General features: G+C 33.3%; 4 protein-coding genes across 4 annotated transcripts; 3 read left to right on the top strand and 1 right to left on the bottom strand.

Annotated features, from left to right (window-relative positions):
• Positions 1-6,440: 6,440 nt before the first annotated feature.
• On the bottom strand, positions 6,441-6,896 carry LOC107419205 (stigma-specific STIG1-like protein 3). Its single transcript, XM_016027953.1, has one exon. It carries the CDS (start codon positions 6,894-6,896, stop codon positions 6,441-6,443), a length of 456 nt encoding a protein of 151 aa, XP_015883439.1.
• A 1,374-nt stretch (positions 6,897-8,270) lies between these two features.
• LOC107420118 (cytochrome b561 and DOMON domain-containing protein At3g61750) lies at positions 8,271-9,667 on the top strand. The gene is made up of 3 exons (XM_016029003.4): positions 8,271-8,723; positions 8,830-9,087; positions 9,198-9,667. Exons 1-3 carry the CDS (start codon positions 8,289-8,291, stop codon positions 9,477-9,479), a joined length of 975 nt encoding a protein of 324 aa, XP_015884489.2. The 5' UTR covers positions 8,271-8,288; the 3' UTR covers positions 9,480-9,667.
• A 607-nt stretch (positions 9,668-10,274) lies between these two features.
• LOC107419867 (uncharacterized) lies at positions 10,275-13,513 on the top strand. The gene is made up of 7 exons (XM_016028700.4): positions 10,275-10,691; positions 10,887-10,953; positions 11,613-11,659; positions 11,905-11,992; positions 12,577-12,710; positions 12,814-12,912; positions 13,273-13,513. Exons 1-7 carry the CDS (start codon positions 10,467-10,469, stop codon positions 13,351-13,353), a joined length of 741 nt encoding a protein of 246 aa, XP_015884186.1. The 5' UTR covers positions 10,275-10,466; the 3' UTR covers positions 13,354-13,513.
• Positions 13,514-14,087: 574 nt separating this feature from the next.
• Positions 14,088-17,232, top strand: LOC107420797 (pentatricopeptide repeat-containing protein At4g04370). The gene has a single exon (XM_048464434.2). It carries the CDS (start codon positions 14,353-14,355, stop codon positions 16,597-16,599), a length of 2,247 nt encoding a protein of 748 aa, XP_048320391.2. The 5' UTR covers positions 14,088-14,352; the 3' UTR covers positions 16,600-17,232.
• Positions 17,233-17,681: the final 449 nt, after the last annotated feature.

Below are 17,681 nucleotides of genomic sequence, written 5' to 3'. Positions count from 1 at the left end.
TTTTTGTTAATAAATGCTTCGTAAAATGAGTTGTTAAATGTTTGACTTTGTACAATAAAGAACAAATTTAAATTTATTTTTGATATTTTTATATTCTAATTAATGCATTTAATGTCCTACTTTTTCCTAAAATAAGCACTAACTTGGATGCTTCTCTATAAGTACCTTTAATTCTTATTTTTTGTTAAAAAAAAAAAACATTTTCTAGTTTTTTTATCAAACGTGATCACAGATTTTTTTTTTTTTTTTCTCTTGTGGAAGCACTTATTGAACTCTAAAAACACTTCCAAACATGCCCTAAATCTTTGGTATGCGTATCCAAAAACTTTTATATATCTTTTAAGTAAATGATTTAATCCTATTAAGATAATACTAATTTTTCCTAATTAAACTCCAACTATTTTTCTCTCCCCTCAATCTATGGATTGTTATTTTTGAGAGAACATTAAACGAAGGATAGTTCATCTATTCTTTAGCTATGCTATGCTATTTTTCTTTGAGGCTCATTTCTTTTACTTTTTTTTCCTTAAAAAAAATAAATAAAAAAAAGGTTCAAAACAATTTAAACCTCATAAAAATGAAACACAATAATGGGTTCCATATCTTAGACGACCTTATGATCTCTGGCTTTAATAACATGCCTATAAACAATGGCAAGATATGATCAGTTTTCTTTTGTTTTGTCTTTTTTTTTTTTTCTTTTAATTTTGACACAAAATTATATTTCTTTTTAAGAAAAGAAAACTAAGCTCAAATATGACGAATTTTTTAATTCGAAAGTGTGGCCAGGATATGCACATAAGAAATTTAAGAGTTTTTAAAAGTCCTTTGTCAAATATGTTTTTTATCATTTATAGTATTATTATTATTATTATTTTTAATCTCAGTGTCCCAAATCTATAACATTTTAGGTGAAAATAGATACTGTAAAGGTGGTTATTTACAAGACTCGTATTGTAAAATTTTGTTAAAAGCAAAATTTTACTTATAAAATCAATTGTTTCAAAAAAGAAAAAATTTTATAAAATATATTTAAATAATTAATAGCCATAAATAGCATTTTACATATAATCATTGAATTAGATAATAATTTTAAAAAGAATGCACATTTATATCAACTAGGTTATGTTATTTTCTATGTCACATAAGCAACAATTCACATTCACCACTAAATATGCCTTAAATCCCTCATAAAATATTTACCATATTATAATAATGTGTTGCTCATTTTATTTTTCTTTTAAAAAAAAAAAACTGAAGACCATATTGTCTGAGAGAATGTAGCTTTACCTTAGGGCCTGTTTGGAAAATGTTACACATTAAAGAGAAATTAATTTTTAGAATTTAGCTTCCTAAAATTTAGTTTAATGAAATCAAATTTTTTCTTTTTTTATGTTTGATAAGTAATAAAAAAATTAAGAATTGTAAGTATTTAAATTAGTTTTGTATAATAAATTCATAGCAAATTTGTATTTTTAAAAAATCCTAAAACTAGAATATTAGAAAATCTCAAAATAAAATCTTCATAAGTGAGAATAATTTTGTCTTAAAGCATCTACAATAGTATGCCATTGCCAAAATGTGGCATTTGTCCTCCATTTGGCTTCTCAAAGGGGGATTGCAGAATTGGCAAAATATGACATTATGTGGGCTCCATGTCATTTAATAGATTAATTAATATTATTATGTTTGTAATTAGTAAAAAATAATTCAAAAGTGGATCTCATTGCTATTTAATAAAATTTAAAATTTGGCAGTAATAAAATTTATTATTTGAGAGCTTATATCAACGCTAAATTATAGAAATGACAATGCCAAATTACATTTACTATTAAAAATGCTTTTATAGATAGAAATCTGATTCCTTAATCCCACACTTTTTTATCTCCAAATAAATATCCACATAAAAAACAGTTATATAACTTAAATTTCCATTAAATTTATCATTTACCGATTTAGGCCTTAAATTATCGAAGGGAAGTCTGACTGTGCTTAAATATTTGATTAATTAATTAATTAGTTTGGAGGACTGCCACAAATATGGCTAATTTTTCCTTCCTTCATTATGAGCTCATGAATGAATGGAATCCAATGTATTTAAGTAGTTAATTCTATGTACCAATCTTGCCAAATTTAAAAAACCAAACAAAAAAAAAATGCTAATGAAAATTCTGCATGTTAATGCTTTATGTACACAGATTGATGGAAAATATATGCTTGTATTGAAATTTTCAAGACCATTTTAGGATTTCCAGTCAGAATCCTAAACTAGCCTGATTAGGGAAATTCTATTGGAATTTCTATTGAAAATCTAATCACATCTCCTTTGGAATTGGACTTACCCCACAACTCTCTACATAGAAAACACACTCCAACCTTCTTATTTCTCCTCTCTTATTATAACATTTCTAGAAGATTACAACACTCTAAAAATAAAGGAATAAGGTACAAAAATAATAATTAATAAACATTAATAGCAATATATAGGCCACCAAATCTATAATTGAGTATCAAAGTATTCTAAGAAATTATTTTAAGAAACAAAGTTAATATAGCTACAGGAGAAATAATAATAATAATAATAATAATAATAATAATAATAATACAAAGATAAAGAAAGAAGAGTTCTACTTCAGTTGTAGCAGCAAAAAGATGGTAGTTACCTGGATAGCAAGAAGAACTCCAAACCAGACGATCGATCCACTAGTTACCTAGACATAGGAGAACGGATTAAAACAAATAATAATAATGAGATGTTAATCATCCCAATGAATAACATACGTTTAATTATTTACAGCAATATTAGATAAACACCACTAAATGAACAAACAAATAAATAAGAAATTAAAGAATTAATAATGGCAAAAATAATTTAAGAAAATATTTAGAAATATGATTTTCTCTCAAAATCCTTACTAAGTCACTCCATTTGAAAAGTTCTCCTATTTAAAACTATGCCATCACATAAAAAAAAAAAGCCCACAATTTTGAAATTTTGATTGAGTTTGACAAACTGGACCATTTATAGGTCCCATGTTTGACTTTTTATATGAACAATGTTTTAGTTTGGTCAGTATATTGTTGCATAGAACACGACAATATGAATTCATAGACTGACAACATGCCAAATTTCGAGGTATGATTGAAAAATTATGGTATTGAAAGTTTTAAGCATTAGTTCTATATTAATATCCAGACAGTCTTAGATTTTTGTCTGCCAATAATTCAAGGCTCTAAATAAGTGTAGGGAAGCGAGATTTTATTGAATTTTCCCTATGAACTATCTAGTGAGACTTCACTAGGTGGGATCATCTAGAAAATCGTTAAAGGGTTTTCAGCGCGAGTCCTATCAAAAACTATTTTTCATAAAAACCCATAACTTTGTATCAACTAAAATTTTAAATGTTATTATTAGAAATAAAATAAAATAAAATAAAACAAAATAAAATGAAATAAAATAAAATTAAACTGAAACAAAATATCATTTAGATTCATATCCCAAAAATATTATTTTTAAAATAAATAAGTAAAATTAAGGTGAAAATAATATAATATAATAAATATTATATTTAGAACCAGTAGATAAATTAATAAATAAATATGTATTAAAAACATTTTTAAAACATATATCAGGTGTATACTTAATGCACCGTATCATATACCAAGTGATACCAGGTGAAACTTGGCATCCCAAGCACCCCCTGACAAGGAGATAAGGAGACATACATGCAATCAGACACCTTGACAACCTATCATCCTACGACTAAGAGGAAAACAACTAATATTAACTATGTAAAATACTTGTTGACCCCTTCTTGCTTAGCTTCCATAGGATGACTAAAATGATAGCTGCATGCTAATCAATAATAATATTAATACAGAATACTAGTACCGCATGCTGCTTTTGAAAATAGTAGAAATGTATGAATTTATCACAATACCATTTTTATAATTTTTTACTCGGTTACATAGCAAACTCATATAAACCATTTAATTTATTTAAATCTTATTTAAAGAAAATCAAAAATCTTACCAAAATATATTACAAATATATTTATATATATATATATATATATATATATATATATTCCACCATACTAAATTTAATAACACTTAACAATTTTGCAAAAAATATATATGGAAACATATTCATAGGACTCACATAAATGTGAAATTCTTTTTTAGTTAAATAATATAATATTATGCAATATTTCATATTGCATTTTATGCAATTAACCCGAAAATAATTTTTATAAAATGTACCACTCACTTGAAAAAATATTAGTCACTTCAGATTCTTCATGGGATTCGCTTTTCGATTTATATGGTTGCCAAAAAATACCAACAAAAATACAATATCCCTTAAAATATTATTTTTTTATTGGATATTTATACACAAATTACCTAGGGATTTAAACACAAACCTTAACTAAAACTAACAACTAACAACTTATATACCAAAGTGAATCTTAGGATATAGAGATTTCAAATCGGGTCTTACCTGTCAAAGATACAGCCAACATGGCTAGGATCTCGTTAATGGTGGCTAGGATCTTACCGAAAAGATCAGGTCAATTTAATATCCTTGAATCTCATAAGCAAGCTAAAATTGAGCCAAACGAAACTTTTTAAAAAGGTAAAAAATGGTAGGGAATGAAGATGGGTTGACTAGAAACTTATCGGAGTTGAGAAAACCGGTGAGCCATTGCCATTGATGGAAAAAGTCACTAGCGCCGGCTCGTCAGTTGTCCAGCAACCATGAAATTTTAGATTGGTTTTAAGTGAGTAAGAGGACAGTGGCAATGATGAGGTAAGATAGTGGTTGAAGAGAGAGAAATCAGTTAGCAAAGCCAACACCAGCCGTGGTAAAAAATTACTCCGATCTTTGCGTATCATCGATTGGCTTGCCGTAAAATTTGGCAAGTCAGTATGCCACCAAGTGAGCAGTCTAGCAGGTCGGAGTGTGTAGCTGAATGGTGGCTGGAGGTGGGTGATTTGGCCTGAAAACAAATTGGCCTCTCTCTTTCTCTCTCTGTCCCCCTCCTCTCACAAGGCCATGTGACCCAATTAAAATCACCAGTAGTGCCACTGTATACCCATGAGAGTGGCTGGGGTGCTAACACATGGCACATGTTGGTGAAGGCCACTTTCCCATGTTTTACATATGTGTCAAAATTATACCAGATAAAGTTAGTCCTAGAAAAATAATTAAAATTTTACAAATCCATAACTTTTCAACCCTAAGTCCAAATTAAACATGCCGCTAGTCTACGAACTTGTATCAACAAGCACTATATAATGGTACAAAAGTCAAAACAATAACCCATACAAGTCAACCTCGAACTTACTCGATTAGTTTGGAGCTTAGCTTGTTCTAGTCATTACTTCCTAATCTTAGCTCTAATTTTGGCGTGTTATTAGTCTACGAATTCGGGGTGATGTGTACTTCGTAATAGTGCTTTAGTCAAAGCAAAATTTCTCTTATGGCAAAAGGTCTAACAGTGGGATCCCCTTGACCAACCCTTTGTCAACTCGGATCAAACTTAGTCAAAGCATGAAAATTCTCAGTAAACTTTTGAACGAGGTGTTACATAAATTACAATAAAGGTTAATATCATATAGATCCCTTGTGTTTTACCCCTATTTTAAAAATTACTATGTGATTTGAAACAATTCAAAAATACCTCTTACATAGTTAACTTCTGTCCAAAAAACTTTCTCTCTTATGTGGTATCATGAAATGATTTTATGTGATTTAATGGTTACAAAAGGAAATAATGATATTAATTATGATATATTAGAGGTGTACATTGCTTTAACATATTATATAATAAATATGCTTCCACCACGCTATACCACCTTCAATATTAAAATTCATACTATCTCTCACTTCGCATAATAAGATCACAATTTTCCTAAATAATCTTATATTCATTTTCATCACTTTGTATTGTCCTATAAAGTATGATATTAGAGCTTACAAGAAGGTCCAAACAAGTTTGAAGGCACAAAACCTTAAAAAATTGGATTTCAAATATTGATAATTTTCTTCACAATTTCACATTTAAAATTCTTTCAAATCTATTAAAATCCATTATTTTTTAAAATCTTTTAAAATCAATGACTTTTTAAATACCTCTAGGTTTTAAAAGAATTCTAATCATAATTAAATACATCTAGATTTTAATAAACTTTTATAAAAATCCATTAAAAGCTGAATTGAATATCGTTGGACTTAAACTTCTTTGAAATCCAAAGATTTCATTGGATTTTTATAAATTCCTTATGAGTCTATAAAATTCTATAATAATCCATCAAATCCTTTAAAATCTATATCTTATTTTAAATCTATTAAACTTTAAATTGAATATACCTCTAAATGACAAATAAAATTATACATATAAACAATTAAACGGATTAATTAGTCCATAGAATCAGATTCATCCATAATTGCACATCCCATAAGCACAAAACTCCCCTTTCTTGCATTTGTTATTGCAGCCACCGCAATTCCCTCTATCAAACGAAGCATTCACGCAATTCCCCTTGCAACAAATCTCATTGTACTTGCATTTGTTTCTGCACATCCCACAGTTGAGGCGGTCAGTCTTCACATTCACACATTTTTTCTTGCAGCAACCTGGCCCATTGCTGTTCTTTAATCGGCACACCCTTGGAAACTTCTCGCATGTCATGTTCACTGCCAGGTTCTGCTGCGCGAGAAAGCGGCTCACACCTCGTAGTGAAGTAGTACTGCTGCTTGATGTTTCTTGCGTTTCAAGCAATGTGTTGTCCGAGCCATTTTCATGGTCGTCTAGATCATATGAAGCTGTGAAGATGACGATCGATGCTGTTGCTAACAGTGTAAAGAAAAGTTTTATTAGCAACTTAACCATGGCTATAAAGTGCTGGGGAATACAGAGTTACAGTTGGGAAGAAAGAGAGTGATGTTGGAGAGCATTGATTGGACATGGCATTTTATAGTAAAGCTGAGAAAGAGAAGGTACAGAGTTGACCATAGGAAAATGATTAATGTGCAAGTTTTGCTTTTTCTTTGTGGTCTAAATTCATGAGACTACTTACATATTACTGAATATCCGTTAGCAAGAAATCGTTTGATTGGATACAAAGAAAAGTTGACCTTCCGGTATGTTCGTATCCCCCAATGTAAAGTAAAAGAATACAAATAAATCTCGGTCACTAAACATTTCTTTTTTGGCTCCAAATCCAATCTTGGTTACTAGGTATGATATGGATCATATATTACAATTTAAACATTAAAGTTTGGTTACTAGTCATATAGTAAAATTAATTTTAGCTTTCAAAACAAATAAGAGTATATGTAAAAGTAGGCAAGACTAGGTTAAATGAACTGGTGAACAATGAAATTGCTAGTCATAGATAGTGTTAAGATAACATATATAAATAGTTTGTTCAAGTTTTAATAATTTAAGTTTTTAAAAATAATGATATTTAATATGGAATAAAAATTTAGAAATTAACTAGAGGATTCTCAGTTTGGAGAAAACCTTGCATTCGATGTTTACATTATATACGCCAACGTCTAACAATGCAGAATAATATTAGCCACGTATAATATCAAAATATATATTTTTGAATGTCCAATTATAAACGGTCATTGTACCACATTACGGACCCGTATAACAGCTCTACATTATATATATATATATATATATATATTTTCCACAATTAGATTATATATATATATATATATATATATATATATATATATTTATTTATTTACAATAGAAAGTAATTCAACATATTGGAGGGGCTATTAAAGAGTCCAGGACAAAAGTGTAAGCTTTTACCGGGTAGAATTATAACTGATAGATCAGGCTACATATGCAGCTGTTGAATGTTGATAGAGATGGCCTTTTTCGGGTTCTTTTTAATTTTTTATTGATATTTATTAACTATCTTTTTGCTTCTAATAGCCTTGGCCTATTGAGTTTCATAAAATACTCCATGAACGATTAGTTTATTGTTCACTGCCCCTCCTGCCCCAGGACTTGAATTAAATTAAAGAGAAAAAAGCAGATCTTAAATTAAATTAATATACATGTAGAAAAAGTGAGGGCAGAAAAAAGATAAAGACGGGAATAAAATCCGATTGTACCCTACATCTACCGAAACAAGACACAGATGATTCCCCCAGTTCCATAAGAAAAGCACAGATTCTCAAGACCCAATAAGTACTAATTAATTCAATTATAAGATTTCAGGGCATAACATCATAGCCTATCAAACTGTAAATACTTCTATATATGTTGGTTCATAAACAATGTAGTACCAAACGAATAATATCTCAGCTCCCTTTACTTTTCTTTATTGTACGAACAATAAAATATAATGCTACTCTCTTTCATTTTCATCTACCATCTTCTTCGAGTATATTGATGGCACCAAGTTACTATTCACAAATCCAACGGAGTAATCTCTGCCAAAATCATTTTGCAGAATCTAAATTCATTTCAAAGAGCATGACCTGCCATTTTTTGATACTAATGAGTCTAATTATTCCCCTCCCTTATATCGGTGCTGAGAGCGAGAGGGACTCTGTCATCACGGTTGGAAAAGAACAACCCCACATTTGGCAAATGCGTACCACTCCTCGGAGACCGGGGACAGACGTCTCCACGGATTCGAGATCAAGAAAGCGCCACAACACCAGCCATAATCGTCAAAACCATCTTCGCAATGTTAGTATTGTTATTATTATTATTATTATTATTATTCTTATTGTTGTTGTTATGGGAAATTGGAATTTAAGTAGCTAAGCTGAGTATTTTATTTTATTGTTTTTAGGCGCATGATATTCTGAAAATCATAGGATGGGGGACTCTGTTACCAGCTGGGGCAATAACAGCAAGGAACTTTAGAAAACATCCATTGATGTGCGAGCGATGGTATTGTTGCCACGTAGTTTGTCAAAGTGCAGGATATATTCTGGGCGGGATAGGATGGTTCACTGGATTGTTGCTTATAAGTTTTGCTAAGAAAGAATTTGGCAGCACGTCAAATGGCATTATTGGTACCATCATTTTCATACTCACTACCATACAGGTATATTTATATGTCATTTAAACAGATAATTATCCTTCTATTAGTACTATATATTTGACAATTTGATATGATTAATTATGCCTTTTTTTTTTTTTTTTTTTCCTTGATAGATGATTGCCGTGTTTTGGCAACCAAAGAAAGAACATAAATGTCGAAAGTGGTGTGAGATATTCCATCGTGTTCTTGGGTATGCTTTGATTTGTTTAATTATAATAAACATATTTGAAGCGATCAATCGTCAAAATAGATGGATGTGGGCTTATGCGGGAATACTTGCAGTTTTATCTCTTGTTGCTATCGTTTTGGAAGTCATTAGATGGATTGAATCTCAGGATTCCACACCAATTCCCCAAGTCAATAACAATGTCAATGTTCACCCTTTTCCGGACTAATTGTATCACTTGCTGTTTTCTTTTTCTTCTTTGTCCAATTTCTTTTTAGAAACTCTATTGTATCTCCATCTATATGGCCTAGCTAGCCATTCTACTATATTTATAAATTTTTGTACATTAGAATGGAATCAAATTGTTGCCTATAATTGGAATAAGCACATTAGAAATGGAGAAATAAGTTTATGCAACCGACCAAATATTATTTCAGAAAAAAAAAATAATACAGAATAAATTCGAAATTTTTTTTTTGCTTTCCCTAGACCCCTTAGTAGTTTCGAATCCATGCACTGATGCCATGGATGGTGATGCTCAAACCAATGAAACTACCATACTCTCTAGAATAAAATCAAATTTGAAAATTGCTGACAAGTTATGAAGGTGACCGGTGAATATGGTCAAAAACTTATTTTCATGCTTCACTATATTTTTTCGTATGCTGCTTTTAAAATTTAAAATTTGAAAACAAATAAAGGCATATATGCTTTTCTATAGTTTCACTGCAAAACAAATAAAGGTTTATATGTGCCTGTGAAACACTGATCTGGTAATCGGATTATTGGGCTCTTAGCTTTCTCAGATGAAGCCCAATTAAAAGTGAGAAAGCCCGGACATAAACTTACCCAAAAAGTTCAGCATTAGTTGGGTTTGGAACGATCCAGAGTGCTTGAATTACAGGCATACCAATTCTCCCTTATAAACGATACCGTTTTCTCATCTCCTAAATGTAATCAACGACGCTGGTTGTTCCATTTGAAATACCGTCGTTTGTGTTGACGGTGGGACCGGCTAAAAAAATGCAAAGCAGTCGTTGAGAAAGCTGGTCGTTTCAACTGAAATCGCCAGCGATTCGCTTAATCACGGTCGAACTCTCTTTGAAAAATAAATAAAATAAAAACAAGAAGCACCGTGTTTTGCAGTATACAGAACAATCTGGAGGAAGGAAAGAGAGAAAGCGAGGAGAAAGGAGGGGAAACTTCGGACTCCGGCATGGCGACCTCAGCCGCAATGGATGGCGTCGCAGCCGACGCACTCCGAACGGTGCTCAACCGTGTCCAGCAGGCCGCCGACCGCTCCGGCCGTGTCGCGCAATCGGTACGAGTGGTGGCCGTGAGCAAGACCAAGCCTGTGTCTGTTCTCCGCCAAGTGTATGATGCTGGCCATCGATGCTTCGGCGAAAATTACGTCCAAGAAATCGTCGAGAAAGCTCCTCAGGTTCTCTGTTTTCTTATCAAACTAGTTGAATCTTTGGCGTCTGGCTTCTGTATGACAGAGCTTTTTTTTTTTTTAATTTATTATTATTATTGTTATTTTTGTTTCTGCGCGAATTGATATAATTTTTTTTCTATTTTGAGAAAGAAAAAATAAATAAATAAAAGAACTAATTTTTCCAATCACCAAAAATTGCAGCTTCCGGAGGATATCGAGTGGCACTTTATTGGGAATTTACAGAGCAACAAAGTAAAACCTCTTCTAAGTATTATTACTTAACCTTCTCTATTTAATTCCTTTTAATTTTTATTTTTATTATAGAATTTAAGTTGAGTAGAAAGCCAAAGCGTTCGATCTCAGCCAAAACTGAGCTGGTCCGGCTAATATTTTTTACACACACAGGATGGGTATTGATGGTGCTGAGGAATTGAATCCGTAAAATAAGAAAGTTTCCCTTCTGTATTGTCTTTTGGGAAATCATAGTGTTGGGTTCTGAGTGAATTGGGATATTGTTAAGACTTAAAGAGGTAGTTATGAATTCGACATATGGACTTGGAAATTATGACTTTTATGTGGGACTGTATTAAAGACTTAAAAATGTTATGAGCTCCGCAATTCTTCATTTGAAATGTCTCTTTCTCGTCCTTTTTTATTTTTGCTCCTTTCATTTCCTGGTGACTGGTATTTTTATATGCCCTTTTCAATTTGAATTATTGAAGATTCAGAGATTGGCACTTTTCTCTACTAATTAGTCATTCTTGTAACATTCCCAAATTGCTATCTTGCCGCTTTATTTATATCAGCAAGATTAAAAATAGGCTTAACTTTGCATCCTTTTTCTTTATTTTTTTTCCCCCACTTTAAATGCATGATCGAGGAATGTAATGTGTTTTTGCTACTTATCTAAATTCTTATGTCATGCAGCTGGTGTACCAAACCTTGCAATGGTTGAGACTGTGGATGATGAAAAGGTAATGCTTTTTTATCTCATTACAATTGTATTATACAAATGGTTTTATGCCTACAGTTTGTGGGTTTTCATGTAAAGCAAAGTGCTTCATTATATGTTTTGCACTTACCAGTTGCTTCTTTTTTGTAATGCAAGGTCATTTTCTATCTATTGAAATGAGGTCTATATTATACTCTCTACTTTATACCGAGCTGAGGCTTTGGTATGTTATTTTATCCATAATACTATGACCGATATATTTTACAGATTGCAAATCATCTTGAGCGTGCTGTTGCAAGCATAGGGAGGAAGCCCTTGAAGGTCATGGTCCAAGTTAATACTAGTGGAGAAACATGTAAGTTGAATAGATACCGTGTTTATTTTGGACTTGTGGAACTATGTATATTTCCTCCAAAGTTATTATGTAGATTTTGCATTATACGATATGGTTTTAAAGAATTTTTGATTCCCATCATTAGCTCTGAAGTACTATGACCTCTGAATTCCCTCAAGAAGCTAATAGCTAAATTCACCAAGGCTCAGTGACTTTATGGTTGTTCTATTTTGTGAGATAAGCCATAGTCCAATTGCACTAGTGCTTTGTTTGGCAATGTGGTGCATCTGTATGTATCATATTGTGTACATTTCCTAGATGTTTACAGTTCTTGGTTCAACTTTCTGTAGCATTTGTTCTAACATATTCCCATGTTTCAAGTTTGAAAATATTTCTGATTAACCTAATTTTTAAAATTGCATAATATATTTTTTCTTCAGGACAGAGATCCGTTTGTAACGTAAACCTTTGCCATTGTTGTCCACTACATTTGGAGTGAAAAGCATGAAATTGTTTCATATTCCCTACGATGTGTCATTTGCTCCAAAACATTTTAGTTGTTCATTAAGTATTTTAGACAACATCTCACTCTTGAACCCTTGCAGCGAAATCTGGTGTTGAGCCCTCTGGGTGTGTGGAGCTTGCAAAGCATGTTAGTTTGAAATGTCCGAACCTTGAGTTTTGTGGTCTAATGACAATTGGCATGCTGGACTATACATCAACCCCTGAAAATTTCAAGGTGATGTTTCCACTTTGCATTTTATCTATTTTACTAGTTTCTCAAGCTTTTCATTTTGCATGTTGATAAATTTTTCTTAAGTCAAAGCATGATGTCTTGTCAGACATTAGCAAACTGCAGAAGTGAGGTTTGCAAGGCACTTGGAATAACGGAAGAGCAATGTGAACTGTCAATGGGCATGTCTGGAGACTTTGAACTAGCTGTAAGGACCATTGTTTTTCTATCATTTACTACCATTTTCGAATGTCAAGATTAATTTTTTTTTTTATTTTAATTATTATTTTTTAATATTTTCCTCCCTTGAGCGAAAGATGGTTTTGGAATTTTGATTTAGGGTATCTAGGTGCTGGGTTATGAAATAATCAACACTATCAATTTAAGCACTAGACTTATGGCATGGCTTATTCACAGTGCCTTAAGCTTTCCCCGTAAACCCACTGTAAAAGACAGACAATTTAGCTCTTTTTGTAAACCAGTTAACTAAGGGATTAAATGAAGCGGAAGTTGTGCCTGTACGCAATGTCAAGTATTCTATTATTAACCAAGCTTCTTGATCTTGCAGATTGAAATGGGCAGTACAAACGTAAGAATTGGATCTACAATATTTGGGCCAAGGGAATATAAAAAGAAAGAATCAACTTAGCTCCAATTGAACAATATTCTTGTAATATTATTGTGCTCCCATTTTTGGCAAGGTGTACCAAAGTTATATGTCATTTGATGACCATTTGATCTGTTGTCTGTGTACTTGAAAAGATGAAGCTTAATAAATATTGTACACAAGCATGGTTCAAAACTTCGAATTCTGTAGACTTGGTATGAAGCTGTTCATTTTGCGCGGTTTTGGAAATTACATATACCAACACAATATTGCTGTAAGAATGCTAAAACGAAGTAAAACCGATACTCTTGACCAAAACAAAATGAATGAGAACTGGTACTCCTTAACTGAGACCAAATCAGGCTCTGATCCAACCACTCGTTCGGTATGTTTATTGGTCAGGGTCCTTAAAGACTTGGGGAACAAAGTATGCTCTCGTGTCACAAAGGGCAGCAAAGAAAAGATTAGAAAGTTTGCATTGCTACCTTTTTTTATTTATTTATTTATTTTTTTTTTTTTTTGGTGAATGCATTGCTATCGTCTCGTTAAAAGTCTTATCAGAGATACGAATAATATTACTTATGGAATATGGATTAATTCATAAAAGAATTAATAAGATTTTATAACGTGGATTTGGGTCGGGAATTTAATTTTCATTTTATGTTGAAAAATTTTGGATAAAAAAATTCTAAAAAATGTCATTTGCCAAATTAGAATTGATTTTTAATTAAATTATTTATTAAGAAGCCACATTCACCATTTTTAATATATCCTCACTCTATGTTTATGTTGGCAACAACAAAGCTCTCTATGGGGTATTCTTTTTTATTTTTGCTATGAGCCTCTTGCTAATTACCACAAACGCCTGATGTTGAGGAATATACGAAGATGGACCTGCCAAAGGGCCACATGTTGTCGTCGGCATTAAACGACTTGCCGTTTTTTCATGGACGCTGAGAGGGAATGATCGTTTGTAAGTTGAAATTGAACTCTTTCGACAGTAGGTTTAATATGGTGTTCTTTTGCCGCCTAGCATGAGTTATGAACAAGCTAAACCCTTCCTTCTTCAATGCTCTGAAAACACCACCTCAGACTTCAACTCCGACCACCACCGCCACCAAATCTTTCAACGCTATCATCAACCGTCTCTCCTCCCAAGGCTCTCACCATGAAGTTCTTTACACATACTCCTCTATGCTCAAAACCAACACCGCTCCAGACTCTTACACCTTCCCTAGCTTGCTCAAAGCGTGCACCTCTCTGGACCTGTTCTCATATGGCCGCACATTCCATCAATGCGCCATTGTTAATGGGTTTTCATCTGATTCTTACATTGCGTCTTCTTTGGTCAATTTCTATGCTAAGTTTGGGTACATCCGTAGTGCCCGCAAAGTATTTGACATGATGCCTGATAGAAACGTTGTCCCTTGGACTGCCATTATCGGATGCTATTCACGTGCAGGAGATGTTGATATCTCTGCTTCATTGTTAAGTGAAATGCGAAATCAAGGAATTCAACCTAGTTCAGTTACCTTGTTAAGCTTGCTCCCTGGAATTTCAGAGCTTGCTCACGTGCAGTGTTTGCATGGTTGTACTATTTCATATGGTTTCGATTTTGATAATGCTTTGGTGAATTCCATATTGAATGGTTATGGTAAGTGTGGAGGCATTGAGGATGCTAGGTGCTTGTTTGAATTTATGAATCAAAGAAACATAGTTTCATGGAACTCTCTGATGGCTGGTTATTGCCAGACTGGGAATGTTGGAGAAGCTTTCCAGCTTTTTCATAGAATGAAAGTCGAAGGTTTGGAGCCTGATAAACAGACATTTGGTTCTATTGTCTCTGCAACAGCAACACAGAATAATCTTAAATTGGGAAAGTTGGTGCATGGGCAGATTATTAGAACAATATTTGAATTGGATGCCCATCTTGAAACATCACTCATTGTTATGTACTTGAAGCTTAAAAGTATTAGTGTTGCATTTCAGATGTTTGAAAAGACCACGAATAAGGATGTAGTCTTATGGACTGCAATGATCTCAGGGCTTGTGCAGAATGATTATGCAGACAGGGCAGTGTTTATCTTTCACCAGATGTTAAAATCAAGAACAAAGCCAACTACTGCTACCGTTGCTAGTGCTCTAGCCGCTTGTGCACAACTGGGTTCTTTTGATCTGGGAACTTCAATTCATTGTTATGTGCTAAGACAAGGAATGGATCTAGATATCACTGCCCAAAACTCTCTTATTACCATGTATGCAAAGTGCGGTCATTTGCATCAAAGTCGGGTCATTTTTCAAAGAATGGACCAAAAGGATTTGGTTTCTTGGAATGCTATAGTTGATGGATATGCTCAAAACGGCTATTTATATGAGGGCCTGACCCTCTTCTCAGAGATGAAAACAACACTTCAGAGACCAGATTCATTAACTGTTGTTTCCCTGCTCCAAGCTTGCGCTTCTACCGGAGCACTCCATCAGGGAAAGTGGATCCACGGTTTTGTTATTAGAAGTTGTCTTAGACCATGCATCTTGGTTGGCACAGCTCTGGTTGATATGTACTCTAAATGTGGCGACATAGATACAGCTCAAAAGTGCTTTAATGAAATGCGAGATTTGGATCTGGTCTCATGGGGCTCAATCATTTCTGGATATGGTTGGCATGGCAAAGGGGAGACTGCTTTGAGGATGTATTCAAAGTTTCTAAGCTCTGGAATGAAACCAAATCATGTCATTTTCCTTTCTGTCCTCTCTGCTTGTAGTCACAATGGGCTTGTAGACCAGGGCTTGAGTGTATTCCAATCTATGACTGAAGATTTTGGTATTGCACCAAACCTTGAACATCGTGCTTGCATTGTGGATCTCCTTAGTCGAGCTGGAAGGGTAGAGGAGGCATATAACTTCTATAAAAGGATGTTTCCAGAACCTGCAGTTGATGTGTTAGGCATACTTCTTGATGGTTGTCGGACTAATGGTAATAAGGAACTTGGTGACATTATTGCTAGAGATCTTCTCATGTTGAAACCTGCAGGTGCAGGAAACTATGTACAATTGGCACACAGCTATGCTTCAATGAATAGGTGGGATGGCGTTGGTGAGGCATGGACTCAAATGAGGTCTCTTGGCTTAAAAAAACTCCCTGGCTGGAGTTTTATTGAATTACATGGGAACATCACGACATTTTTTACAGGCCATAATTCACATCCTCAATTTGATGATATAATATCAACATTGAGAACCTTAACTGGGAAAATGAGGAAACTGAGCCTTAACTTTATAACTGGATAGATGCATGATGTACTCTGGTATGCCCTTTTGTGGCCTACATTGGATGGAAAGCAAAATTTCTAACACTGCATTAGAAAGGCAATGAAAAAACAACTTCTATTTTTACGTTTTCCATGTGTTTGGAATGCATCTTTCTAATGCTTGGAATGAGAAACTTCAGTTATGCAACAATGAATAAGGATGGAAGATTCAGTTGCTTTCAGATAAGAATGGAATGAATTTAGTTGGTACTGCATCATGATTGCCCCTATTTTCCCTTCCTAGAGAGGTAGGCCAATGGTGGGAAGATTTTCTGTTTGGTCTTTTTTATGTTTATCTTGCTTGTCTGGAAAAGAGTTTATGTTAAATTTCAGTTTAGTTTCTGTGCTGAAATTAGAATATTGTTGATGAATACTCTTGTATCATGTGATTTACAGGAAACATTTTAAGACGGAGCTGTTTGCGAAGTTGGATGAACTATTACTTTCCAATATCCTGTCAGTTAGAAATGTAAGTGTGTCACCAGACTCTTGCCTAGACATTTTGCAGTTCTTGATACTATAGGCTTCTTTGATGTACATTAGAAGATGCCTTATGCAAACTTTTGTTGTCTTTTCAACAAATGGTTTAACCTGATAGTTTATATTCGGTAAACCAGTTTTGTGGACCTTCATTTTATTTGAAGCTTAGCTCTACCATTCATGACGAACCAAGTAGCTCATAAGGTGTATAAATGATCCATCACACAAATATTTGCATTTACTCGATAGATTCTATTGTTTAGGACCTCTTCTGGTTTTTTGAGCTGGAGGACCTCTTTTGTTCTACTCTTGTTTCAAATAAGTTTTACTATTGTTGTTGTTTGGTAAAATATTTGCTTCTAATAGAAAGGGCTAGTTTAACTTTCCAGCGGAAAGCCGAAAAAGGTGGTGAAAGTATTCGGATTTGTATATTAATAGAGCCGTCAGTCTGAGGGCTTGAGCCGAAAGATAATGTCCTTAGGTTCACTGCCTAGTGGCTGTTGAAAACTTTAATTATGCTTCTACGGAAATATAGGGAAAGGAAAATAGAGAGATGAATTGGGTTTGACAAAAGGCACAGAA

The sequence above is a fragment of the Ziziphus jujuba genome, chromosome 1, assembly GCF_031755915.1.
Source record: "Ziziphus jujuba cultivar Dongzao chromosome 1, ASM3175591v1".
In the NCBI taxonomy this organism is placed as follows: Eukaryota; Viridiplantae; Streptophyta; class Magnoliopsida; order Rosales; family Rhamnaceae; genus Ziziphus; species Ziziphus jujuba.
This window is presented reverse-complemented; position numbering and strand designations above follow the sequence as displayed.

Coding starts and splice junctions, on each gene's coding strand:
- LOC107419205 (XM_016027953.1), bottom strand. CDS start 6,896: ATGGTTAAGTTGCTAATAAAACTTTTCTTTACACTGTTAGCAACAGCA.
- LOC107420118 (XM_016029003.4), top strand. CDS start 8,289: ATGTTGGTTCATAAACAATGTAGTACCAAACGAATAATATCTCAGCTC. Junction 8,724..8,829: donor GTCAAAACCATCTTCGCAAT/GTTAGTATTGTT, acceptor TATTGTTTTTAG/GCGCATGATATTCTGAAAAT. Junction 9,088..9,197: donor TCATACTCACTACCATACAG/GTATATTTATAT, acceptor TTTCCTTGATAG/ATGATTGCCGTGTTTTGGCA.
- LOC107419867 (XM_016028700.4), top strand. CDS start 10,467: ATGGCGACCTCAGCCGCAATGGATGGCGTCGCAGCCGACGCACTCCGA. Junction 10,692..10,886: donor TCGTCGAGAAAGCTCCTCAG/GTTCTCTGTTTT, acceptor CAAAAATTGCAG/CTTCCGGAGGATATCGAGTG. Junction 11,993..12,576: donor TAATACTAGTGGAGAAACAT/GTAAGTTGAATA, acceptor GAACCCTTGCAG/CGAAATCTGGTGTTGAGCCC.
- LOC107420797 (XM_048464434.2), top strand. CDS start 14,353: ATGAACAAGCTAAACCCTTCCTTCTTCAATGCTCTGAAAACACCACCT.